Source organism: Abramis brama, assembly GCF_963993115.1.
Source record: "Abramis brama genome assembly, chromosome: 18".
Classification (NCBI taxonomy): domain Eukaryota; kingdom Metazoa; phylum Chordata; class Actinopteri; order Cypriniformes; family Leuciscidae; genus Abramis; species Abramis brama.
In genome coordinates this window covers 32,362,944-32,390,707 of record NC_139980.1, presented here as the reverse complement: position 1 = coordinate 32,390,707, position 27,764 = coordinate 32,362,944, and the positions used below count along the sequence as shown (strand labels likewise).

The 27,764-nt window shown below is 36.0% G+C and overlaps 3 protein-coding genes across 3 annotated transcripts in view; 1 reads left to right on the top strand and 2 right to left on the bottom strand.

Annotated features, from left to right (window-relative positions):
* The window catches only part of cd109 (CD109 molecule), a gene marked incomplete at its 5' end in the record, with an annotated part of 28,616 nt that extends 14,422 nt beyond the window's left edge, over window positions 1–14,194 (bottom strand). Inside the window, 21 exons of the mRNA XM_084090752.1 lie at window positions 176–394; window positions 1,065–1,178; window positions 1,258–1,372; window positions 1,664–1,754; window positions 2,497–2,566; window positions 2,671–2,760; window positions 3,263–3,415; window positions 4,339–4,515; window positions 5,342–5,404; window positions 5,484–5,582; window positions 5,700–5,969; window positions 6,688–6,797; window positions 6,933–7,065; window positions 7,173–7,266; window positions 7,342–7,423; window positions 7,513–7,552; window positions 9,076–9,201; window positions 12,274–12,510; window positions 12,650–12,678; window positions 12,918–13,090; window positions 14,037–14,194. Coding sequence (XP_083946878.1) covers window positions 176–394; window positions 1,065–1,178; window positions 1,258–1,372; window positions 1,664–1,754; window positions 2,497–2,566; window positions 2,671–2,760; window positions 3,263–3,415; window positions 4,339–4,515; window positions 5,342–5,404; window positions 5,484–5,582; window positions 5,700–5,969; window positions 6,688–6,797; window positions 6,933–7,065; window positions 7,173–7,266; window positions 7,342–7,423; window positions 7,513–7,552; window positions 9,076–9,201; window positions 12,274–12,510; window positions 12,650–12,678; window positions 12,918–13,090; window positions 14,037–14,194 — 2,643 coding nt within the window. The remainder of the gene's footprint in view (window positions 1–175; window positions 395–1,064; window positions 1,179–1,257; window positions 1,373–1,663; window positions 1,755–2,496; window positions 2,567–2,670; window positions 2,761–3,262; window positions 3,416–4,338; window positions 4,516–5,341; window positions 5,405–5,483; window positions 5,583–5,699; window positions 5,970–6,687; window positions 6,798–6,932; window positions 7,066–7,172; window positions 7,267–7,341; window positions 7,424–7,512; window positions 7,553–9,075; window positions 9,202–12,273; window positions 12,511–12,649; window positions 12,679–12,917; window positions 13,091–14,036) is intronic.
* Window positions 14,195–15,114: 920 nt separating this feature from the next.
* On the top strand, window positions 15,115–19,024 carry naa20 (N-alpha-acetyltransferase 20, NatB catalytic subunit). Its single transcript, XM_084091576.1, has 6 exons — window positions 15,115–15,225; window positions 15,621–15,645; window positions 15,778–15,868; window positions 16,968–17,103; window positions 17,261–17,406; window positions 18,733–19,024. Exons 1-6 carry the CDS (start codon window positions 15,173–15,175, stop codon window positions 18,816–18,818), a joined length of 537 nt encoding a protein of 178 aa, XP_083947702.1. The 5' UTR covers window positions 15,115–15,172; the 3' UTR covers window positions 18,819–19,024.
* A 631-nt stretch (window positions 19,025–19,655) lies between these two features.
* crnkl1 (crooked neck pre-mRNA splicing factor 1) lies at window positions 19,656–27,613 on the bottom strand. The gene is made up of 14 exons (XM_084091575.1): window positions 27,432–27,613; window positions 27,121–27,273; window positions 26,065–26,156; window positions 25,826–25,984; window positions 25,043–25,209; window positions 23,908–24,086; window positions 23,657–23,827; window positions 23,161–23,352; window positions 23,009–23,068; window positions 22,662–22,742; window positions 21,682–21,921; window positions 20,529–20,630; window positions 20,195–20,443; window positions 19,656–20,109 (listed from the first exon to the last, which is right to left on the bottom strand). The coding sequence occupies exons 1-14, from the start codon at window positions 27,477–27,479 to the stop codon at window positions 19,735–19,737; spliced, it is 2,268 nt and encodes a 755-aa protein (XP_083947701.1). The 5' UTR covers window positions 27,480–27,613; the 3' UTR covers window positions 19,656–19,734.
* Window positions 27,614–27,764: the final 151 nt, after the last annotated feature.

The following is a 27,764-nucleotide window of genomic DNA, read 5'->3' as shown; positions in this document are numbered from 1 at the left end:
TAAAAACTTAAATACATTACAAATATTGCTTTGCTCCAAGAAATATAAAATCATCACAAATGTTTCAAGAATGTCCAGATGCACTGTAGTCATGAACCTATGAGGCAAAAATGGGCTTAACTGTCATGAAAATAATGTCTAAATAATTTTTTTATATCATGCTGGCATGAATCACCTTGACAAGAACAGTCTTGTAGACCCAGTCTGAAGAGTAGATGGACGTGGCTTTGACAGAGATGGGAATCTCTCCCAGCGCTGAGACTCTGATGGGGAACAGGAGTGTCGTAATGTTCTGACTCAACACTGTGACTTTCCTCACATTGTTCATAGAAAAATCTTTATTGTCTGGTGACACAAATTCAAACTCCAAACTCTCTGCAACAACAACTATCACCTGTGACGGAAAAAGACATGAAGAGAGCTGTTTTCAGCAGACTCACTTACAACAGATTCACTTACAACAGAACAAGCCTACAGTAACCTGTGTCAAAGTCAACATAATAGAACAGTATTCACAAACTATTTTACTCTCATTTAGTTGCCAGAGTTTAATTTTGTGAGTCAGAGGTTTGTTCAAATAACTTGAGCAACAATAATAATAATGCTGAGCAAATACTTGTGTGCACAGTCCAAACTAACAAAAATATGTTCTAGGAACATTTTGCTAACGTTTTCATTAAGTTGTAAAAACATTATTTCTGAATGTTCCCTGAATGTTCAAAACGTCCAGTTTTTTTTAATGTTTTTCTAAAAAAAATATTGGTTATACGAATGTTATAATTTTAGAATTTGACAAAAATTATGGAAACGTTACTTTTTTTTTGTTCTCTGAACATTCTAAAACAAGTAGTTATATTCAAAAAATGTTAGGAGAATGTTTAAATAAAAACGTTCCATTAACGATGTATAAAATAACATTTTTGTGTTTACGTTTTGAAAACATTAGACCAGATAACTATGAGCGATTATTTTATTAATGTTACCTGAAGATTGTTTGTTCATAACTTTGAGAGAACATTCCCTGTTAGCTGGGTTACTGACTGTTTTACAAACACAAATCTCACCTCCAAATCCTCATCCTTATAGTTAAATAAATTGACTTCCAGCAGTAGCAGTTCCCCACGGATCAGGAACGCCGGGAGATTCAGTGACAGGAAGATATCTTTAAACACGGTGAGCTGGGAAACAAACTCCTTTTTAAAAATCAGTTATACATACTAATATTCAGTGATAGGTAAACTGTACACAATGCCTCACCTCTGCAGGAGCGCTGATGCCCAAACCCAGATTCTCTGACATCACGATGGCAAAGGCCACCCAAGAGGTCAAGCTGTCCGGCACGGTCACCGGGAAGGAAGCCGAGGCAGAATTACTGCAACGTAAGAAATAAAAACAGACATAAATGAGGTTTTTTTTTTTAGGGAAAATATTTGCAGTCTTCAAAAGTCTCCATTTGCTCTCCATTCCGTCTCAATGCTGTCTAGGATTATATAGAGATCTCGTAGATTTGTGATTTTTCATTCCTAAATGATTGCATAGTGTAAACAATCAAAGTTATTACATCAGAAGTTGCTTGTTCATAGCTCAGAAAGTATTTTTAATACAGTTAGGTATTATCCTAGTGAAAATCAGCTCAATGACAGACATATTTCTCCTCGTGTACCTCATATTAGCATCCAGCCAGATCCAGGTTTCAGGAAAGTCTTTTCGAAAACCCACATCAGCCATCTGATTCAGATAGAGTCCCTCCCCTGCTGTGGAACCCATGAGCATTAGTGAGAAAATGATTGAACCAGAAGACACTACAGGGAAACCATTGTTTTTTTCAGGCACTGGTCAATTTTGAGCTTTTCTGCTTCAATAACATGTCTTCTTTCAGACTAGTGGAAAGAAAACATCCAAAATACATATTTAAGTGGTGTGCCTCAAGGATCGGTTCTTGGTCCACTGCTAATTCTAATTTATATCCTCTTGGCCAGATCATTAAACATCATGGACCTAATTTTAACACACTAATTTATTTTCCCAATTCAGTCTTTTCAATCTGGGAGAACTGTTTGATTCTAAATTATGTTTTGAACCATATCTGCCAGCTTGTTAAATCTTGTTTTCTGCACCTTCGCAATATTGTTCGCATTAGTCCTTCACTTAACCATAAAGATGCTGAAACTGTTATCCAAGCTTTCATAACCTCTAGACTGGGCTATTGTAGTGGCCTACCAGCTTAATTCCTTAATCACCTGCAATTGGTACAATATTCTGCTGCTCGTGCCCTTACATTTGAGCAACAAATGAGCTGGAATATTAATGTGGATAGCATAATTTGGTCATGGAAAAACTTGAGAAATGTTTGAGTGCATATTGAGATCACTATGTCTTGCCTTAAGAAAATGTGAGTGGTGCAAATCTGTGTTTTAGGTGGTTGCCAGGGTGTAACTATGTGGTTGCTAGGGTGCTCTGAGGGGTTGCTTGGGGAGGTTTAGCCTTAAGACTTACGAAATGCAGGGAACAACTGACTCTTTTCCTGATTCAGCCTGGCATCTGTCAGAACCGTGACACCGCACATCTGCAGAATGAAACAGTGTCCATTAACCATGTGGGAATAAGTGACACATTTCTGTTCCTGAGATAACAATCAAACATCATATGACATTCATGTGTCTGATCTACCATGAATATGGAATACGGATCTCCCATTTTCATGCTGCTGTAATCTGTATGGGTCATCTCGCCGCTATATGACAGAAATTCTTCAAGCACCTGCAAAACACAAACACACACACACACACACACACACACACACACACACACAAAAGCTCATTTTGCTGATCTTAGATCAGGACAAATTGCTCTGGAGTCGGTGTTTGCTGATCACAAACCAGCTATTGTTATAAATTACATCCAGAACAACAAACTGAACTACACAATGGTGTCTGCACTATCAAACCCGTTCACCTAGTTCTGATAAATACAATTACTCTCAGTTTCTTCCTTTTGTCAACAAGTGAAATTCGGGAGTGGTGTTGGCATTTGGTTACATAGGATGACCAGCTTTACTTATCATGAGATCTTTTTGTGGGAACAAACAATCGTGTAAAATCCCAAAGTTGATTTCCCACACTTTAAACCTCAATACACTGAACAAGACAAGACATCAGGTGAGAGAGTTGGAAAACAATGGATCTCCATATTGCCCCAGTGTTGATGTCTCAGGTTATTCTGTGAGCGTAAATGATCTATAATCTCTAGTAGACCATATTACCTTTGTCTCTGTAATGCCATTGTCTTTGTTGGAGTCCATTGTTGCTTTGTCCACAACCAGAATTCCCACCAGAGATCCAGGCTCGGACACAGAAACAGAGAGAAATACAGATTCTGCTGGCCCGGCACGATCCTGACTCCAGCTCAGAGACACCTGCAATTGAGATCAGGTCAAATTCATGATTATAATGACATTACAACCCATTTTACTTCTGTAATGTGACACATTTCAGAGTGGAAAAGGATATTCAACAAAAATAATGAAATATTCAAATAACCGCATTTAATATAAATTTAAACTATAATTCGTTTTCATTTAATTGCAACTGACATTAAAAGAGTCCAAAAACATTACATTAGGTTTGAACGTATATTATTTCTGTAATTAAAAGTGTGCAAAAGCGTACTGAACTTAAGTAAAATTATTTCACAAATTTATTTCATTGTTAAATGTTTCATCAAAATATCAGAAAATAATACATAATGTTATAAATATATTAAATAATATGCAAAATAGTATATTTGCATGTCCAGATTCTACACAATTGCATTTAATGGGTTATGTAATTCAATAAATTATTAAAATATAATTTGAGTAAAATAAATTCGACTGAAATTTCAGAATTGCAGAATTTTTCTGTTTAACCCCATCATGGCATTTTGTCCTTCATATAATAATTGTTTGATCTTTCTGACATCATATTTAATGTACTGACGTCATTTCTTTCTAATACAGTCTTTATCAGTACTGGCTTTGTCAAGCTCAGTTACATTTTTGTCTTAAAATCGACATATTTCAGGATATTCAACAAGAAAATCCATCAGGAATTGAGTATGAAACGCTTTAAAAAAAAATCTCTTGCTATTTGATTTTCTTACTATAACTTTGATTATATTAACATTAACCAGCATTAAATTATAGGTAGGAAAGATGACCTTCAGTAGTAGCCTAAAACAATGACTATTTAATTAATTGAAGAATAAAATAAATCACATTTATGAATATCCACCCTGACTTTTTCTAAGGTTGTATTTTCTATGTAATGCCGTGATGTTTCTGTTGTCCTGAACTCTTACTGTGTTTCTCAGGACTTGTGTGAAAGTAACTTGTAGAGCATCATTGACGATCTCTCCGTCTGGAAGCGTGTAGTACACCATCACACAAGCCAGTGGAGTCCAAGACTGATCTGTGTTCAGACTGAAGGAAGAGGAATTTACCGTTCCAGCATCCACCACCCGACCGCGGGACATCACCTACACAAACACAGGCTCATTCTCACAAATGCCCAGATGACTTACTACAGATATCATTAACAAGATAACCATGTGAAAAAGAATCGTGCTTAATCGTATTGTAGTGTACTTCAAATCTTAAAAGTGTACTGTACTTGCAGATAGTATAATATCACTATCACTAAATAAAAGGTCACTTTAGTGTACTTCAAAAGAGTACACTTTCATGACTATGTGTTTCTTAACACACTTGAAGTACACTTTCAAAAAGTACATTGGTAATAATCATGTTTTAATAATCTTTTGTTGTGCTTTAAATAAGTAAACTTATTTTGATGTGTTGACTAACATCCTAAAGCACATGAAAGTACTTGATTATAGTGTTATTCAATATTACATTTAAAGTTAATATATTTCAAATGTAACGAATTATAACTGCATCATTTGAAATATGCAACAACTAATATAATTAAATAATTTGACATAAAAAGTTGAAATTATGACAATTATGAAATCATAATTTCAACATTTTATTTCAGAATTATGACTTATGACTCATAATTTCCCCTTTCCGTCATCATGATATACAAAGTCAAAATGATGACTTGTGATTTTTGACATTTTATGTCTTAATTCAAATTAACCAAAGCAATTTTGTCAAAAAGTCAAAATTATGATTTAGAATGTCATAATTATTACTTTTTTTCTTCTTTTTGTTTGTCATCAAAAACTCAAAATTATAGTCATAATTATGTCATAATTAAGATTTACCAAAGCACTTTCTTTCTTATGTGGTGGAAATGGGCTTCCACACAAAATGGATTATCCCTTGATGGAAAATACTTACAAGGTAGTGGAATATGGTCAGGTTAAAATTGCTCTCCAAAGTCAAGAACAGCGGCTGTCCGACCTGCAAAAGTCACCCTGTCAGTGCAAACTCAGTGAAAACAAACATAACAGCTGGAAATATGCACAGACAGCTTGAGTACCTGAGGCTTGCTGTCTCTGTGAAGCTGTATGTAGGATCTACTGGGTGAAGAATAACTCCTGTAGAGCTGAAGACGCTGGACTGTGTCTTCAAACCGGGCCTGAAACCAACATCAGGAGGAAGCACTGCTTAGTGCTTGGCTGCATCCCAATTTACATACTTCTAGTATGCATAACGCATATCAAGGCCATGTAAAATGTGGATGAAGTGTTCGCACCTCTATATCAAGTGTGGCAACGCTGTCAGAGAGCTGGACCTGAAATGACATCACTCCATCAGCAGCAACTGGAAGCTGGATATCTTGGACTGGAATATCGAACATGGGAGAGAAGCTTGACGTCATTGTGCTGTTCATCATGCGAGGCACCATGGCAGCATTCTCGTTCCAGGTCCAGGGGCTGAACTTGTGCTGGGTCACCGTCAGCTGGACACTTCTGCTCTGTTCTTCAGCACTCAGGGCCCGCTGGTCATAGCTGGTTAACTTCACCTTGAAAGAATGAATCTCATAAAACCTGTTGGTCATGTCTGGCTCATATTTCACTAACTATCTAATTCTAACTAACTAAATAAATAAATATTGCATAAAGATAATTTACCAATTTTTTTGCATAATGACATTATTGTTCATTTGACATTTGACATAATGACATTTTTTTCACGACAACTAAACATATTATTATATATTATGCAATAATATATAAATATATTATTTAAATACTGCCATTAATGCGAAAATAATTATAATTTATTTAAATACTTTCATTAATGAAAAAATATATATATTTATACATCATTATAGATATTTATAAATCATTGTAGTTTTTTTTGTACTGCCTTTAATTTATGCTAATTTTAATTAATAAATCATTATAAGTAAGCATAAGTAAAACATTATGAATCAGAGATGTTTTACAATTCAGATTTTACAATACAATAAATCTTAACGTTTCTAAAAACAGGCTTTATTTTTTTATGTAAAGTATAAATTCTTATTTTCCTCTGATTTTTAGAGTGAAAGCTTAGACTAGTCTTAAATGTTAGTCATTAAATTGTTTCTTCAAGACTGGTCCTAAGTCTAGTTGGTCAAACAAGTTCTTTAGACACAGTGTGAATATAGTGGCTCCTAGACATGTTCACACAATTCACCAAATTCACTCAAAATATGGACCGAAATGTAATGCTAATGATTTTTCTTCTGTCTTTACCTGAGCAGTGAAGGTCATGGAGGGTTTAATGATTTGTGGATGTTGCAGAAACTCTAGATTATATTTATTATCCACAATAGAAACCCTCACACTGCTGTTGCATGTTAAACCTACAGGCAGAGAAATGAAAAACAGCTCAAATCAAATATGAAAGGACCTCTTAATTTGTTCATTAATATGCATGCAGATTGATTAAAGTTATTTGACAGCTGGATTCATATCAACAGGTCGGTCATGGGACATACCTGTAACGCCCTCTGTGACGTTCACGGTAATGTCGATATATTCTGTCCCATATCCATTATAATATGAATATGTGTAATCAGAAGAGAGTTTGTACAATGACGCATCAAATGTGATATCAGCAGATCCGTCAATCTACGCCGGAAATAGAGGTCAGATTAACAGTTAAACAAACATAAACTTCAATATTCAACCGTATAATATTCAACCGTTTGAATTTGAACCGTTAGTGTGCTACTCACCATTTCATTGTGCTCATAACGTCTATCGAGGCCATTGAATACGTGAACATATGTCACAGACATCAGCCCTCTGACGGGCTTCCCATAAAAATATCTGAGAAAAAAAGAAAAAGTATTATTTTTGTGTTTCTAATGAATAATACAACTATTGTTCAGGACAAACGCTCACTTTGCTGTGACCGTCCCTGTCAGTGTGTCTTCATAATGCAGGATGGAGGGGGCGTTCACCTTCACCTCAAATCTAGGAAGCACTGTAGGAAGCACATACATTTAAGATTAATGTCTAGGAAAATAAAAAAACATTGATCATAAACGCTAAGTATCATATGTGAAATCTCACCATAGTAGTCCACAATGAACGATCTCTCCTGTACAACATCCTGCATGTCCAAAATAAAAATGTTAGAATAAAGAGCATTAATTTAAATCACTAGGCCCGTTCACACCAAAGGCGATAAAGATAATGATAAAGATATAGTTCTGGTGAACATTCCTGCAGTCAGCATGCCAATTGCACGCTCTCTCAAAACTTGCGACATCTGTGGCATTGTGCTGTGTGATAAAACTGCACATTTTAGAGTGGCCTTTTATTGTGGCCAGCCTAAGGCACACCTGTGCAATAATCATGCTGTCTAATCAGCATCTTGATATGCCACACCTGTGAGGTGGATGGATTATCTCGGCAAAGGAGAAGTGCTCACTAACACAGATTTAGACAGATTTGTGAACAATATTTGAGAGAAATAGGCCTTTTGTGTACATAGAAAAAGTCTTAGATCTTTGAGTTCAGCTCATGAAAAATGGGGGCAAAAACAAAAGTGTTGCGTTTATAATTTTGTTCAGTGTAGTTATGGTTCTTGGTGTGAACAAGCCTTAAAGGGTTAGTTCAACCAAAAATGAAAATGATCCCACAATTTACTCACCCTCAAGCCATCCTAGGTGTAGGCCTATGTGCCATTCTTCTTTCAGTCAAACACAATCAGAGTTATATAAAAAAATATCCTGGGTCTTCCAAGCTTTATGATGGGAGTGAATGGTTCCTTAGATTTTGAAGCCCAAAAAAGCACATCCATGATCCATCATAAAAGTAATCCATACGACTCCAGGGGTTAGTAAAGGCCTTCTAAAGCGAAGCGATGCGATGAGTTTTTGTAAGAAATATATCCATATTTATAACTTTATAAACTATAACGACCGAGGAATGCCGAAAGAACTAACAACCTGGAAGAGGTAAGAGGCTAGTTTTTAGAATATTAGATGGCCGTACTCCTCCGAAATTACGTTTAATAACTTCACTTATGGATATTTTTCTTACAAAAACGCATCGCTTTGCTTCAGAAGGCCTTTATTAAACCCTGGAGCCGTATGGATTACTTTTATGATGGATGCATGTGCTTTTTTGGGCTTCAAACTCTAAGGTACCATTCACTCCCATTATAAAGCTTGGAAGAGACAGGATATTTTTTAATATAACTCCGATTGTGTTTGCCTGAGAGAAGAAAGTCATATATACCTAGGATGGCTTGAGGGGGAGTAAATAATGGGATAATTTTCACATTTGGATGACCTAACCCTTTAATTCTAAATCAAAATAAAACTTTTTGGGGTGTGCACGATGAATGTCGGCACAAAACTTGCTGAGCAATTCTAGGGTGTTGTGGGTGGTTGACAGGACAATTCTATGCTTTTTCAAGTGTTTTTTAGAGTGTTGCTATGCAGTTGCTAAGGTGCTCTTAGTGTTTTTAGTGTTGTGTGTTGCGATGCAATTGCTAAGGTTATATATGGCTTTAAGTTGTTGCTAAGGCCACTGGTCATTCCTTAAATGTAATTCAGTGGGATTTTTTTCAGCTGTTTTGTCGTTCACCAGGTGGTGACTTTCCACTCAAGTTTTCACACAACTCACGTGTATTCCGGCTACAATTTTCCATGGGCCAAGCGGTGGGTTCTGAGAGAGTTTCAGCTCTTTTGAAATGACACCTAGAAAACCGTCCACAGACAGCCACTGTCGAATCATATTCCCCTTGGGATCCTGCTCACATTAAAAACACACAAAAACAATGGAATAAGGTTTGTTCCATCCATCCCTCAGTACTCCAGACCTTAGTGATGGGTGCATTCAAAACACTGCTCCGTGATGCTTCGAAACCTTTGCGAATCATTCTCTTCAAACCAGTGATTCGGAGCACGCATCAAATTGCCAAAGTCACATGATTTTTAGTAAAAGAGTGTTTGTTACGTCATAACAGGTTTGAAATGTTTCGAATTTTCAACGGTTCACCGCTACACTGGTTCATGGGTTCACAGAGATCATCGCCCCGACTTTATAAATTTGTAGACATTTAATGTTACATTTGTATAATAAAAGGGAAGAGTAAAAAAATACAATTATTTTGACTCTCGTAAGTTTTTCAAAAACCTTTTCTTCTCTTCTTAGTTTTTCTCCTCCCCCTCCTTCATCAGCTGACAACTTTCCACATTCTTCATAAATAAAACAACAACCATCAGCGGCCAATTTTCCATACCACAAACCGGCACACGCATCTTAAAACAAACACACACATTCTCCGATCACCCTACTACCTGACCGCTTGATCATATCCCCACTCATCTCGTTCAAGGCATTTCTTCTTCAGTTGCACCTGCACTTACTCACATCATCAACACCTCTCTTCACACTGGTACCTTTCCCACAGCATTTCAGCAGGTTTGGATAACCCCACTGCTTAAGAAAACCACTCTAAATCTAGAAAACTACAGACCGGTATCCCCTTTTCCATACATTGCTTAGACACTTGAATGAGTCGTGTTCAACCAAATCTCTGCCTTTCTTCCACAGAACATCCTGGACAACAATCAGTTTTGTTTCAAAAGTGGACCCTCAACTGAGACGGCCCTACTCTCGGTTATTAAAACTCTGAGACTGGCAAGAGCACCTTCCAAATCCTCAGTTCTCATCTTGCTAGATCTGTCTGCTGCTTTTGACACAGTTAACCACCTGATCAAGGGCAACTCAGGAACTGCACTCCAGTGGTTCAAGACTTAAAGTTGAAGTTTTATTTGCCATTTGTACCAGTACAGCTAGTACAAGTTCATAGGAATTTTTCTTTTAAAGCTCATTGAGTCAACATTAAAAAGTCAACATAAAAGAAGAACCTTACAAAACTACACACAATAAATAGACTTTGAGAATGTACAGTAAACGAAGAACAGTATAGGTCCACAACAAACAAACACAATAAAGATGATTACCTCCATACAGGAGGGAGTATTGCACTGTCCTGAGATAATACATAATGTACACATTTACAAAAATACTGCAATAAAACATTCTCTGTTTAACAGAGACAGACACATAAACACATCACAGGCATACCCTTTCTAAAATCTCTATATAAAAGGAGATAACACTTGTCATCTTATAAAAATGAGACAGACATATTTGTTCCCTCTGCCATATCCTCAGTCATCAGTCTGACCGTGGCTGGAAAGAAACTGGTTTAATAACATCGTAACATCTAGCTACTGGTGTGCCTCAGGGCTCAGTGCTGGGACCACTTCTCTTCTCCATCTACATGCCATCACTAGGATCTGTCATTCAGAAACATCATATCACTGCTAAGCGGATGACACACAACTCTACCTCTCATTCCAGCCTGATGATCTGACAGTAGCTACTCGCATCTCAGCCTGCCTGACAGACATTTCTTGCTGGATGAAGGACCATCACCTTTAACTCAACCGAGAACCGAGACAGAACTGTTTGTGGTCTCAGCCAACCCAACACTTCATCACAACTTCTCCATTCAGCTAGATTTGTCAAACATAACTCCATCCAGGACAGCCAGAAACCTTGGAGATGTGATTAATGAAAAGTTAAACTTCACAGACCACATTGCAAGAACTGCCCGGTCCTGCAGATTTGCCTTAAAAAAAACATTAGGAAAATTAGGCAACTCCTTGTCCAAGCTCTTGTTCTGTCCAGAATGGACTATTGTAATGCTCTTTTGGCAGGCCATTAACTGTCAAACCTTTGCAACTGATCCAGAATGCTGCAGCAAGAGTGGTCTTTAAAGAGCCGAAGCAAAAGAGCAAGTCACACCTCTCTTCACAAACTTGCACTGGTTGCCAATGCCGCTTGCATCAAATTCAATGCACTGATGTTTGCCTACAAAACAACCACTGGCTTTGCACTCCTACACCTAAACTCTCAAAGGGGCACAAAATCACTTTCACAGACCTTTATATTGCTGGTGGAAAGACCTGCCTAACTCAACCCGAGCTACTGAGTCTTTAGCCATTTTCAAGATCCATTAATATATATATATATATATAAAAAAATATCTATATCTATTTTTTTTAAAATCTATGCAATGTGTACTGTACTAGATTAACTGGGACTAGTCACAGCACTTACATATTGTTACATTTATGCATTTGGCAGACGCTTTTATCCAAAGCGACTTACATTGCATTTCAAGGTACACATTTACATTCTTATCAGTTCTTGCTTTCCCTGGGAATCGAATCCATGACCGTGGCATTGCAAGCGCCAACGCTCTACTGTTTATATATACACACATATACATATATATATATATATATAGCCCTATTGTTGCTTTGATTGCTTCTATTGATCTCCTAATTTGTAAGTCTTTGGATAAAAGCATCTGCTAAATGATTAAATGTAAAAGTAAATGTAATAGTCTCTTATTGGTCTGATTAAGCACTCTATAAAACAAACAAATAAGCACTATACAATTTATTATAGGCTAAATGTCCTATTATAAAGACACTTTGTACTGATAACATAATGGTATTAGATGATTTGTTAATTGCATTTAATAGATTACACCTTCAATAATACAATTACAATTAGATTGTAAAAGTTTTTTTTCTTTTTTTGGTGCATGTTTAAGCTGAGTTTTCACTGCATTTACACTGTTCTGATCAGCATGTGTCATCATTTTGTTCAAAGTTTTCAAAGTTTCTAAAAGCTTTGTTTCTTCCATCACTACTCTCATGATGACACTGCTGATGTATCTGTTCACATTCTGCCAGAATAGGGTTAAAATAACCATCACCAATCACTTGAGATACCCACCCTGATATAAATGTTGATCTGGCCCTTGTACGGCTTTCCATCGGGTGTAACTGATACAACCCGAAATTTCACCGTCTCCCCTGGTTGGTAATTGTTCTTGTCAGTCTGGATAAAGATGGACATGCACTTGGGGCTGAAGACCATCGCGGTGGAGTTTGAAAACACTTGAGCAGCTCCAACAAACCCCTTAACGTACAGCTGATATGGATACCAGTAACTCAATTCATCATAAAAGACCTGAAGAGGGAAAATTGCACAGTATACTCTGTATGTAGGTCACAGACAAACAGCTACTGATGCAACCTCCTGGTTTAAATCAATTCATTTATTTTATTTGGAGATTCAATCATAGAAACTATACAGCTCTGATACTCACAGGCGGGAGAGACAGTAGTCTGGTAGAGCCTTTAAAATCAAAGCAGAACAGACACGAATACTTGTTTGAACAGGGTGGAGTTATATAATATCATATTTACATTGAATAGGTAATAAAAAGGTCCCTTTTTGAGTTTGACAATGCGATTTTCAATGTAAATTTAAAGAGTTCAGACTAAATTAATACATCTGAAAATATGTTGTTATATAATTGTGTCTTCAGAAATGTTTTATATATATATATATATATATATATTTATATATTTTACCTGCTGGAACAGTGCTCTGTGTTTGGGCCACACTGGTGTTTCCATGAATGAGTTCAGCTGTGACATTGATGGGATAATCTGACAGAATGCTGACTGATATTGTGGTGGGAACGCCACAGCGCAGAACTTCAGGGACGGATATGAGATAGGAGGGATTCTTTGCTGGGCTGAAACTAAAAAAAAATTCTTATTTTCATGGGATTTTGATAGAGATACATAATATATCTGTAATAATATTCCATATTATATATTTCTCTCAATGATTAGAGTTTTTAAATATGAATATTAGCATGAACTTTTGAATTAGCATGAACTTTTTTTATTTTATATATATATATATATATATATATATATACATATAACTTAACATCAGAAACATTAAACTCTAAACAGCTATACTTTTCTATCTTTCACTATACCGTTTAAAAGTTTGAGTTCTGTACAATTTGTTTTAAGAAATTAATACTTTTATTCAGCAAGGATGCATTAAATTAATCAAAAGTGCACAGTAAAGACATTTATAATGCTGCAAAAGATTTCTTCTTTTTTTCTTCTTTTTTTAACTTTCTATTACTCAAAGAATCCTGAAAAAATGTATCATGGTTTCCACGAAAGTATGAAGCAGTTTTCAACATTGATAATAAATGTTTCTTGTTTCATTTCTAAAATGTATTTAAATAGAAAAGTTATTTTAAATTGAAATAATATTTAAAAATATTACTACTTTTACTGTATTTTTGATCAAATAAATACAGCCTTGGTTAGAATAAGAGACTTGTTTCAAAAATATTTAAAAAATCTTACCGACCCCAAACTTGTGAACGGCACTGTGTATTAAAATAACGAAGCATGAAAAAATCCAGAAACTTGTCAAGAGACAAAAGATACAGATTAAGAATATTGAGCATAATAAAAATTATTTTGCTATCAGGATTTTCCATATTTGCTAAAAATGTCTATATCAGTTCATCACTAAATCATCAACATCAAAAGCAATTCTATTCTATTCTGTGGTAATTTTAAGTAATGCATTTTTTCTTCAGTTTTTAACAATTTTAATCACCTTTTAAATGACTAGTACAAACATGTTACTATAATAGAATTGGACATTTGACAAACCTTGGTGTGACAAGAGTTCCACTGCAGAATAGTAAACATTCCAGAACTCCAAAGACTTGAATCCACTCCATTTGCAGGTGTGACACTCCAGCGAAAGCACTTACTGAACTAAGACTAACAGATCCTTTTATAGAGCGATCCAACACCTGATCCTTCATCACTCCACCTACACACCTGAGGGAATAACAGCCCTTTCACTGGACAATGAAGGGACCTATACAAAGACTTGCATAACAAGTTTGAGAACACTGTAAAAAAATGATGACAATAATTATATATATATATATATAATTATTGTTATTATTATTATTATTATTTTTTATTTTTACAGTGTTCTCAAACTTGTTATGCAAGTCTTTGTATAGGTCCCTTCATTGTCCAGTGAAAGGGCTGTTATTCCCTCAGGTGTGTAGGTGGAGTGATGAAGGATCAGGTGTAATCCTTCATCACTGTAAAAAATACAGTAAAAATTATTACAAAAATGACTACAGCTAAAATAAAAATAAAATAAAATAAAATAATAATAAAAAATTGATATATTCTAAACCAGCAGCCCTTTTCTGCTGAATTAACAAGGCCAAGCTGCTACTAATATCTGTTTTGTACTTTTTACAAGGTTAGATCTATTACAGTTTTTCTCTGTATATAGTACGGGAACTTACTGTGTTAACCAATTACTGGCATTTTTTTTTTACAGTTAAAATTACAATATATATATATATATATATATATATATATTGTAATTTTAACTGTACATTTTTTTTAATTATTATTAATTATTATAATATGAATTATTATAACATTTATTATTATTTTATTTTATTTTTATTTTAGCTGTAGTCATTTTTGTAATAATTTTTACTGTATTTTTTACATAATTATTCTAGCAACCACAGCTGCCAGTTTTATTTTGTAAAAACAATGGATTTTTTTAGTTCTTTTACAGTGAAGAACTAACAGAGCAAACGAAATGTGGAGTAAAATCAAATAAAAGCGTTGTATTGAACACAAACTGCATGTGTATGTTTCCATCATGCCGACAGATGTCGCTGTTTAAAAAGACAAGGGAACATCATGCGTGTGACGCGGTGACGCAGAGGTGAGAGGTCGGAGCGTCGTCCTGCACACACGGGAGAATGACAACATTACGAGCTTTCACGTGCGATGACCTGTTTAAATTCAACAATATGTGAGTTATTTAATTACACATAATATAATAGCGCTGGTAATTACCATTTCAAAAAAGTACTGTAGCGTTACCATCGTAAAGTGAAGGTAGTTAACGTTAATACTATGATACCATCAATTCAATACCATGGTATTACCAGCAAGCAGCTTCATTGTACTATTGTTAAATGTTAATTAAGTTCATATTTAACATGATGGTGCAGCACAGTCTGCTAACAGAAAGTAGCACGTTTCTTAAACGTATTAAATTATTTTCAAAATGTTACTTTCTGTAAGTAGACTGTGCTGCTTTATATTGATTATTGTTATGTTTCAGTTGTATAACATCTAGTGATATCCGAGTTTCACTTATTAATATTACAATCTTAATATTGATTGTGTATTTGTATCCCACAGTAATCTGGACCCCTTGACAGAAACTGTATCCTTTAAAACAATTATGAGCTGATATGCTGATTATCTCAAAATAACCAAGTATTGTTTGATTAGTCAGCCTGTCATGACTCTTACAGAGCTTTTTTCTTCAGTTTCTTAACTTTCATTCATTGTACAGTATGGAATTCCCTTCTATCTTCAATATTTGGCTCACTGGCCGGAGTATTTCATAGTAGCAGAGGCTCCAGGAGGGGAACTGATGGGCTACAGTGAGTCAGATGTGTTTTTAGTTGAACATTTTAGTTGAGAGAACATGTAAAGGGTGAACATTCAGACATTATTTACTCACATGTCTTTCCAAACCTCTCTCTTCTGTGGAATTTAGAAGAACGCTCATGCTGCTCTTCTCTATACATCGAAAGCATTGAGTGAGGAACAGACAGAAACTTGGCTAACTCAAGTCAACGTTTGACTTCACTTTTAACGAAAGCTATCCATTTTTCTTTCTAAATCTGACTTGTTCCTAAAAGAGAAACAAAATATGCAACAAGATTAGATTGTGAATTATGGATGTTACGTACCAGAATGAGGGACTGAAAATGATGATGTCATCTGAAAAGGAAAGTTGTTTAAGTTTAAGCATATCATTTCTTTTTGATTTAAAATTATGAAGAGAAACATTTTTTCTTTGGAAAAACATGCACTGATGAATCGTTCACACTGAGACCAGCAACTAGGGTCGATTTTGTTGTCCTTGTTACATATGTTACATGTACTTACCATAGTAATAACAGTAAATTATGCATAATAACATGCAACTAACCCTCAACCAAACCGTAACCCTATAGTAAGTACATGTAGCTAATTAATATTAATCAGTACTTAAATATATAATTACACTGTAACAATGACACCTTAAAATAAAGTGTAACCTTCTGTCAGTAATTACTCACCCTCATGTCGTTCCAAACCCGCAAGACTTTAGTTAATCTTGATCGCTGATCAATGTTTAAATGAGAATAAAAGCATAAATTCAATCTGTTCGTCATATAAAGCGATCGTGTCTCTTCGGAAAATTTGGACTAAACTGCTCAATTCATATGGATTAGTTTTACGATCTCTTTATGAACTTTTTTGAAGACTCAAAGTGGTAGTTGCGTATCTGTCAATGGAGGGACAGAAAGCTCTCAGATTTCATCAAAAATATCTTCATTTGTGTTCGTAAGATGAACGAAAGTCTTACGGGTTTTGAACGACATGAGAGTGAGTAATTAATGACTGAATTTTCATTTTTGAGTGAACTATCCCTTTACCGGTCAGATTGGAGTGTGTGTGTATATAACCTGTGTGTCAATGGTCCTCCTGTAGTCATGGGAAAGGCAGAAGGGTCCGTGGCCAGGGAGGAATGGCACGGGCACGTCACGGCTCTCTCTGTGGCCCCAGAGTTCAGGCGACTGGGTCTGGCTGCTAAACTCATGGAGATGTTAGAGGAGATCTCAGAAAGGTACAACCAACTGTACAAAAGCATCTATAATGCATGTAAAAATAAAAACCAGGCAGAACAGTAAAAAACTGTAATCATATTGTTTATTAGCTGTAACATAACAATAAATCTGTGTCCTGATTTTAAACAAGTTATTTTGTGATTCTCCTCTATTTAGGAAGGGCGGATTCTTTGTGGATCTCTTTGTGCGGGTTTCCAACCAAGTTGCTGTGAATATGTACAAACAGCTCGGCTACAGCGTGTACAGAACGGTTATAGAGTATTACTCTGCCAGTAATGGTGAACCAGACGAAGATGCTTATGGTGAGCTGTTCACTTGCTAATTGCACTACTGTTCAAAAGTTTGGGGTCAGTAAGTTGTTGTTTTTAAAAGGAGTGATGAACTGAGAAATCAAAGTTTCCTTGAGCTTTAGACATATAAGAGGTCATCATACTATAAGAATGTCCTGTAAGTTTCAGAACTGAAAACTTCCTTGTTAGTCCAATAAAAGCTGTTATTGACACCAGGCACAGCGAACGACAGGTTTTTCAAAGTGGGGATCTGTGCCGTCAAAGGGTATCAAACACCGCCTCCGCGGAAGAAGATCAATGCCTACTTCAACACTGCTGGTTTAGCCCCGCCCACCGATTCACGCATTACATGAAACTCATTATAATATGCAAAACTGTTATCCAATCACAGCAGTGGGCGTTTACTTCCAAGTCTTCAATGCGGCACGCCCATAACAACCAGGGTAGAAAATAGCCTATTACTTATTCGTTTTGATGTTTTTGAATGTAAAAACCAAGCGAACATCATAAGTTGACCTCAGGCAACAATGTAAAACAATTAAAAAGCCAGTTCATAACCCCTTTAAAGAAATTAATACTTTTTATTCAAGCATTCAATTGATCAAAAGTGACAGTAAAGACATTTGTAATGTTACAAAATATTCTATTTCAAATAAATGAACTTTCTATTTGTCAAATAATAAATAAAAAAAAACAATTATCATGGTTTCAACAGAAGCAGCACAACTGTTTTCAGAATTGATAATAATAATAATAATTGAGCATATTATAATGATTTCTGAAGGAAGACTGGAGTAATTCAGCTTTGATCACAGCAATAAATTACATTTTTAAATATATTCAAACATTTATTTTAAATTATTATATTTCACAATAGTACTTTTTTACTGTGTTTTTGATCAAATAAATGCAGCTTGGTGAACAGAAGAGACTTCTTTCAAAAACAATAAAAAAATTGTACCGACCCTAAACTTCTGAACGGTAGTGAACATGACTTACGGGTAATTTCAATTGTCTGATGTCAGTAGATCACATTCAGGTTATTATTGGTGTTTCTAAGGCAAGCATCATATTTATTGTTGGTCATATTTAAGGTTAGAGATTTGAATAAACCCATGACCTTAAATATTGAACTCAAGGACAACGCATAACCTGTCTTGCAACATTTGTGCTGCTTGTTAACTTTACTAAGCAATCAGACTTTTCACCTGGCAAACAATAGGCTTAAATTGCAACATTTTCAGTGTATTAAAACCCACTGAGAATTGTAGCATCACTGCAAAGCTAAACCCATGTTTATGTGAAATACTGATTTGAACTGTTCTTTCATTTTGACAGATATGAGGAAGGCTTTATCCAGAGACACAGAGAAGAAATCCATAATTCCGCTTCCGCATCCTGTCCGACCAGAAGATATTGAATAACACTAATAAGTGGCTCTCTGAAATGATCAACATCCAACTGGGAAAACCGACATTTTGCTTTTTGTGTCACATTATTGATGTGAAATGTCAGAGAGTCACTGCTTTGAACGGATTCTTTGAATTGTTGTTTTCTATTGAGTTAATAAAGCTGAAACTAAAGGACATTGGAAAAGTAGTTACATTAAATAAAAATGTTTAAGTGAAAACTTTGCTGATTTGTCTTATTAAACAAAATATTAAACTTTTGTTCAGGTTGACACCTAATTAGCATACTGGAAACATTACCAATCGGGGGTCATGTACTATTTTTACCTCTGATTGCCTTTTTCTCTCATTTTCCCCGTAACACTGCAAAGGCAGTTAAAATAAAACGAGGGAAGACTAGACATAAAAAAAAATTATAATAAACTTTATCCTGTAAATGTGTCCATTCACAGCTTCAGTACATAATGCAGTAAATAAATTCAATAAACAGGATTCTGCCTCTGCATTCTTATTGTATTAGTTATTTAAGTGTAGATCCACAGCAAAATAATTTGCACATTATCATGGATAGCAAGATTGCGAATCAGCTCGAGGATGCCATTTTTATAGTCGCGATGAAACGGAAGTAGCGACAGATCTTCCTTTATTGTGATGTGCAACAGATATTCGAAAAAACGTTCTGTCTTTTTCCCCCAGGAAGATCCATTTATGACATTTCGATTAAACATTAAACAGGTCAAACATTTAAAAATGAAACGTGCATGGATTAATTGTTTACAATAAGAAAATTCAGAAAATTGTAATTTCACGACTTTAAAGCAAACATTAAAAACAATGACCGGCAAAAGAATATTTGGTTCGCACCTTTATTTTGTTACAAAAGAAAACAGACAAAGAGTCAAATAATATGTTATGTTCCAACCACACCAGTTCACTGTTTTTCTGCGTCCGCCTTTGTTTGTTCGCTCTTCTCTTTGTCGTCTTCGTGGTTGCTATCACTCTCGCTGTCGCTGCTGCTGCTGCTGCTGCTACTATCGTCATCGTCATCGCGATCATCATTTTCATTTTCCTTCTGTTCTCTGTGGGCCGCCGGTTCCTCCTCTTCGGGTTCTGAGCTCTCCTGTGGATCCTTCCCTTGAGGAACCTGCTGTTCTTCTTCTTCTTCTTCTTCTTCTTCCTCCTGCTCTTCCTCAACCTGCTGCTGTTTCTTCCACATCTTGGCCATGGCCAGCAGTTTGAGGTTGGGCTGATTGGCAGCATCCTCTGGGAAGATGTAGTCGTAATATTCTTCCCAACCTGCATCCGACTAAATAAACCAATGACATCGTGTTAGGTATGACTAGTCGACGCAAGAAAAAACACCCACAAAACAGACACGAAAAGACTCTCACCCCATCCTCCGCTGTGATCTTCCTCCTCTTCTTCACCTTCTCCGGCAGGAGTTTCTGGACTCTGTCCTTGTTGGCCAACGATCCAAACTCCTCCTCATAGTCTCTCCAGGACTCCAGGAGCATCAGACGTTCCTCCTTCTCCTCACAGCCCTGCATACTCTTATTGGCCTCCTCGTAGATTTGTCTGCATCGCTGTATGCGGTCGTCGCTGTCAATGGACATCTCAAACTGGGCGTAACTGATCCAGACCTATAATACGACGAGATTGGGATCAAATGAGTCAGATATTTATTTAAAACGAGCATGTTGTGTTGCCGTAATTTTGATTGCTTACTTTGACATGTTGAGTCCGCTGTAACAGTCTCTTGTACAGGCCTCGTGTGTTGTCGTATTCTTCTTGCTCGATCTCAAAGTCGATGTATGACTTCCACAGCACCTGACGTGAACAATACAGAGGAGAAACAGTTAAGAATCACTTTAACCCAGTAAAGCCTGACAAATGAAATGATAATCGGATTTCTTTTTTAAACTGAACCTTTAAAAATACAAAAAAGGTAAAAAAACGTGTTTTATGTTGAGTACCCTATTTGATACAAAGGGATTATGGCTCATACAGTACGATATAGTGAGAACATGGAGTTCATACTGGAGGAGAACACATCTTAATTTTATTCAGAGGTACAAACTAAGCCAAAATATTGCTGATATTTATATGGCCAAAAAGATACAATTCTGATAGCTTGTAAATTAATGAGATCTATATTTCCCAATTATACGTCTTAGTAAGATGATATTTAAATGCTTGGTTTTATGATCAAAGCTCTGTAATTTCAAAACATCGCAATAATTAAAATTATGATTGAGACATGAAAAAATAAACGTTCCTCAAAAGCCTGATGGATGGTATTGTATACTCACATTTGAACATGGTCTGAATCAGACTTTGATCAAAATTAAATGGGAAAATGGCCTTAAAGGGATGGTTCGGAGTAATTTCATCCTAGGGTCCTTTGCACCATGACCTCGAGCATTCCTGGAGCTGGGCGTCGTTACACTACATCCTTGTGCATCGCTTTCTGCCAGGACTTTTACGGGCTTTTCCCAAATCACTGAAGTGACGTTGACGTCCGGGTTAGCTGTAGCATTAGCCATCAGGCAAGTGTTATTTAAATAAACTCCTGATGTACTTACAAACTTTCCAATGCCTCGTTTTATGAGTACAGAACCTATTTGTACTACTGTAGAAGTTTGGTGCCATTCTGGGCATTATTAGTGGGGCAATTTACGAGATACAACCTTGGATCCATTAGCGCCTGCACTAAGCCATCCGGCTGATATCTCTAAATAAGCTCTAACTTTAATAATGTTCACCCAGGGAAAAAAAGGCTTCTGGGGGGTGTTTGGCTCGAGGTCATGATGCAAAGAACCCTAGGTTGAATTTACTCCGAACCATCCCTTTAAACTTTAACATGACTTGACGTTCTGACCTCTGGCATGTCCAATCGTGGTTGTCCAATGGCCAGTTCAAATATAGCTCTGGCCCGTTCTGTGTCTCCCAGGATTGTCTCCAGCTCAGAAAACTTGATCCAGGTGGTGCAGTTCTCTGGACTGAACTCCAGGTACTTCTCGTAGAGCTTCCTGCAGCGGTCAAACTCCCTCAACTGAAGCTCCAGCTCAATGTAGCCTTTAAACAGTTTGTTTTTGGGACATTTTCCAATGGATGTGCCCTGATAGAACAGAAGTCAGAGGTTATATACACTACCTTATAATAAACTTAAAACATTCAAAAGTTAGGAGAACATTTTTGAATTAAGTTTTTCAACATGATGCTTGCCTTAGAAACACCAATAATAACCTGAATGTGATCTACTGACATCAGACAATTGAAATTACCCGTAAGTCATGTTCACTACCGTTCAGAAGTTTAGGGTCGGTACAATTTTTTTATTGTTTTTGAAAGAAGTCTCTTCTGTTCACCAAGCTGCTCGCCAAGGCTGTATTTATTTGATCAAAAATACAATAAAAACAGTAATATTGTGAATTAATATTATTTTATTTAAAATAAATGTTTTCCGTGTGAATATACTTTAAAATGTAATTTATTTCTGTGATCAAAGCTGAATTTTCAGCATAATTTCTTCAGTGTCACATGATCCTTCAGAAATCATTCTAATATGATGATTTGCTGCACAATAAACATTTCTGATTATTATCAATGTTTAAAACAGTTGTGATGCTTAAAACTTTTGTGGAGAATATGATAAATATTTGTTTAGGATTCTATGAAAAGAACAGCATTTATTTGAAACAAAACTTTTCTAATATTATAAATGTCACTTTTGATCAATTTCATGCCTACTTGCTGAATAAAAGTATTCATTTCTTTCTTTCTTTCAAAAAAGTCTCAATGACCCCACACTTTTGAACAGTAGTGGTATATAAATCAGTTTTAGAGTGAAACACTTACCAGGCCTCGTCTAGCATTCTGGAGGTTCTTTTGTCGGATTTCAAACTGCCCATACAAGAGCCAAATCTTGGCAAATGTAAACTGAGAATAAAAAACATGTATAATTAGAAAGCTATTATTAATAATTAAACTTAGACATTGTAGCTACAGCATAATGTAAAATCCTTTCACAGAAAAAATACAGTCAAGTACAACACCGCCATTTTTTCAGCTCTTGACATGGTTGCAAATTCTCCACAAGGGAGTAGAATAAATTATTTCCAATGAAGTTTAAGGATTATTTCACCACAAATGACATGAGGTTGTGTAAATAATGTTTTTAACCATTAAGACGATGATAAGTTTACCTTTTTGTGTGGAATAACCTCCAGACATGCCTGGTACACCTGCCTCGTTCTCTCAGGGTCCTAAACAAAACGTATTGCATAAAACTCTGCCTCATGTAATTACAAGACTTGACTGAATGCTGAATGCTGAATACTTCAGCTGTCTATCATACCTTGACTTCCAGCTCCTCATAGAGAGCGTAGTTAATCCACAGGTAGATGTAGCGTCTCCAGTGTCTCTTCTCTTGGATGGGGGGTATGTTGGCTATCGCTCTCTCATACACTTCTCTAACTGTGTCCGGATCTGCGTCACTCTCCACCAGGCGCAGGTAATCAAACCAAGCATCATAATTATGTGGGCTGGCCTTTACAGGAGGAAATTATGTTAATAAGCAACACTGAGTCATTAAGAAAGAAACTGATGCTTTGCATTTGTGTAAAACTACAAACTGGTTTAGCAAAGACCAAATAGTTTCCATCCTCAAAGAATGGCAGAAACACCACAGATTAAACTCTAACAATATTCAGAAAAGCCTCAAAGATGATCTGAAGTTATCTGGAGAGTCTGAGGCATATATATAACTTCAGGGCATTTGGATATTCACTTAAAATGTGAGTCTTGACCAGGTGATTATATAATAATAATAGATATACTCATGTTTTACCCACCTTGACTTCCTCTTCATACTGAAACCTCCTTTTGCTGACGATCACGTCTTCGATTCCTCTCCTGTCTCCAAACCTCTTCTCAAACACGGTGTAGTTCTTAAACAGCTCCTGGGCCTGTTGCTTGGGGATTCGGTCCAAAGCGTATTTATAGATGATGCGAACTCTCTCAAACTGAAAGACACAAAGCCAATGGTCACGCATGAAAAGGAAACATCTAGTTTATTGGATGACATGAACACAGGATGTCATACCTCTTTCTGCTTCTCCTCAAATCTGGCAAAAGCCACGTAGAGGCTCTCGCTGATGTGATCCTCACCAAAAAACTCCACGGCTCTCTCAAACACTTTCCTCCCGAGAGCGATGTAGCCGTGCTTATCTTCAAAGTTAGCGTACTTGATCCAGTTCTTCACTTCAGGATGGACCATCACGAGTGCTCTGCTGTTAAGGAATGTATCTACATTTTTTACGTAACAGCCATTCAATCTCAAATGAGAAATGATTTAATAAACATGATTTAAATGCATTTTTCTTTTCTTTTTTTACATATTTCAAGTCAAGTAAAATGTTTTTGTATAGCGCTTTTCACAATACACACTTTTTCAAAGCAGCTTTTTCATGTTATCATCTATAATATCTTAATGTCTTCATGACTTATAGTCACATTTAGCAGATTAGAACTGGGCAATCGTATTCATTTATTTATGGCAATGGCTATATTCATGGCAAAATCAACAGTATTTCAAAAAAAAAATTCAATTATGATTACAATATAATTTCAATACATTGTTTACAATAATTTGACAATTTTGTCTTAAAAAAAACAATCGATATACAAAAACAATAATAATAATAATAACAATTATATAGAATCTTTCAATTTAATATTATGATTGATTAAATATGTCTATTAATATATTTTCTGAATAAAAAACATTGTCTGATATCATTTAAAAAATGTTACATTCTATTAAAATATGTTTTACACAAGAAATTCTTATACAAATCCCAAACCAGCTTCTCTTCCCCTTTCAATAAATATGAGTGAGTCTCTAAATATCATGAGACTCAATTCTACATCTAGTATAAACAACCTGGTAACGATACAGGCAATCAGTTTAGGTATGTTATATAGAATAAAGTGAATATTTGCACTACATGAGATTACTGTATGTATGTGGATAAAGCTGGACAAACTTACATATCCAACTTTATACAGAGCTGGATGATAATATAGTTACATTTTGCAAGAAAATAAATTAAGCCACTGGGATTTACTATTTAGTATATATACATATTGCTTAACGTGAATGTACTGTATGTATCCGAATTCCGGATAAAGTTGGCTATAATATTTCAGAGTAAAATAGATCATTAATGAAAGGATATAATTCTCATAAATGCTCCGGGCCTTGTCCACCTCCTTATAGCGCAGCTCAAAGTTGATGTAAGAATGCCAGGCCTGTTCCTCCGGCTCCCACTCCATCCAGCGCTCAAACACCTGCCTGCAGCCGGCAACGTTCCCCAGCATCTCCTCCATATAGGTGTACTTGTACCTGGTGCATAAACATACCAGTCACAAGAAGAAAAAACAGAGTATCTTTGTCTGAATACATTATTGTTTATATTAACAAGTCACGACTGAGATTTAAAAAATGTGATGATTACAGGATTTCTGAGTACTGGGTATATTCGGTTATTTCAAACACTTCCGTGTGTATCTGTGTAAGCGCTCTGTGAAGAGCATCAAAGGTCTGGATTGACAACTCAACTGTATTTAAATGTGCGATTGAATCCAAAACTGCAATGATTGACAGTGATATAACCACAGCTACAGACGGGACAAAACAATCTGATAATGTACTTCGAAACAAATATGTGCATTAAATCTTAGAGTGTAAATGCAAACTAATAGACTTTCTAAGAAATGTGTATGTGTTTCTTGTCCATTCTATTACAAATTTTTCACTTGATCTTTTTATAAACAATGTTTAAACATTTCAAGGCTACATGCATTATAAATAATAAAATCATTTAATTTAATATTTTTTATTTTCAAGTAGTTCAAGAAAAAAGTTCCAACAGTTTTTGCTATGGTACCAAAATTAGTGCTGAGAATCTGGAATTTTGGTACCGTGACAACCCTAATATAATCATGAGGAGAAAGCGTACCAGAACTGATTCACACGGGGCAGGATGGTGATGGCTCGGTCCCAGATGTTGCGAGAGTGGTTCACCTGCCGGTTCTTCATCTCCATCTCTGCATACTTCAGCCACAGTGTGATATTGCGGTGATCCACATCGAGCGCACGCTCGTAGATGGAGCGAGCTCTGAAACAACGAAAAGAAAAAAGTTAAGGAAATCGACTCCAGTCCACAATTCAACCAGTCGGCGCTGAACAGAAACTCACCTCTGGACCTCTTGCAGGCTCTCCTCCCATTGTGCGTACTTGATCCAGTTGCTGATGACAGTTCTGTTCTTCCTGATGTTGTCTTCAAACGCCTGAGATGAGAGAGAAAAAATTAATTTATTGATTTCTTTTGTGTTTTTATATATATATATATATATATATATATATATATATATATATATATATATATATATATATACACACACACACTATGATGGTATTGACAAAACCATGGTTTCTGGACACATACTTTGGTAATACCATGTTTTGGACATGTGCTATAGTAATACCATATTTTTCTGGACATGTACCATGGTGAAGTCATGTTTTTAAACCGTGATCCATGATAATATGTTTTATTGCATGCACATTGCTAATGCTATGCTTTTTGAGGCATATACCATGACAAAACAATGTTTTCTGGACATGACATAATAAGGTAACACCATGTTTTGGACATGTACTATGGTAATACCATTTTTTCTGGACATGTCATGTCAGGCACATACAACACCATGTTTTCTGTGCATGTACCATGGTAATGTCATAGTATTGCCATGGTGCATGCCCAGAAAACATGTTTTATTGCATGCACCTTGCTAATATTATGTTTATGAGGCACACACCATGACAAAACCATGTTTTCTGGACATGTACCATGGGAATGTCATGTTTTTAAAACATGAACCATAACAATATCATGTTTTATGCCATGTACCTTGCTAATGCTATGCTTTTTGGGGCTCATACCATGACAACACCCTGTTTTCCGGGCATGTACCATGGTAATGTCATGGTGTTGCCATCGTACATGCTTTAAAAACAAGTTTTATCGTATGTACCTTGCTAACATTATGTATTTGGGGCACATACCATAACAACAGGATATATACTATGGTAATACCATATTTTGATCAATATGCTGATGTGCTAATATCATGGTACATGCTAATAGTAAACATACAGCACTATGGTATACATCAAGTACAATGGTACAATATTTTGATACCATGATGTATTTTTGCAAATAATGTCGTGATCATATGGCGCTCATACCTTTCTCTTCCTCAGCTTATAGTCGTTGAGCTCTTCCTTGTCTGTGATCTTCTGTTTGGGTGGAGGAGGCAGCAGCTCTAGTTCTCTCTCCTTCGCCTCTCTGAGCAGCTGCTCTGCGGTGATTTGCACCTCCGCAGGGGCTTTATTCTTCACCTGAACACACAACGTGCAATAAATACACATGTAAACAATGTTTAACACGTTTAATTACAACTCAAAATATAATATAGCAGTTGTTTACAGAGGAACACAACACAACAACTTCACGTTGTTTTAATGCTAATGCTAACTCATCAAACATTATTTGTTACCTTCGCCACTTTCGGGATTCTCTGTTTACCCGCCGCGGTGGACGCCATGATTATCACGCTCCTGTCACTTTGGTATAAGGAACTTTTTCGTGTTTATTTAAGTATTTAAACTTCGATAACCCGCTAAAGCATTAGCGACGTTTCAATTCCGTGTGTCGCGAGTCGCGTCCGTCGTGACGCGCGCTGTAACCTTTGACTTCAGCTACGTCATAGACTCCCGTCACCATGGTTACAGACGCTTAGCGAACTGCAGATTAAATATTACGTGCAATTTACTGCTTTTAAAACACTGGTTTTTAGTATCCTCAAACGAAAGGTCTGTCTATATTGTCT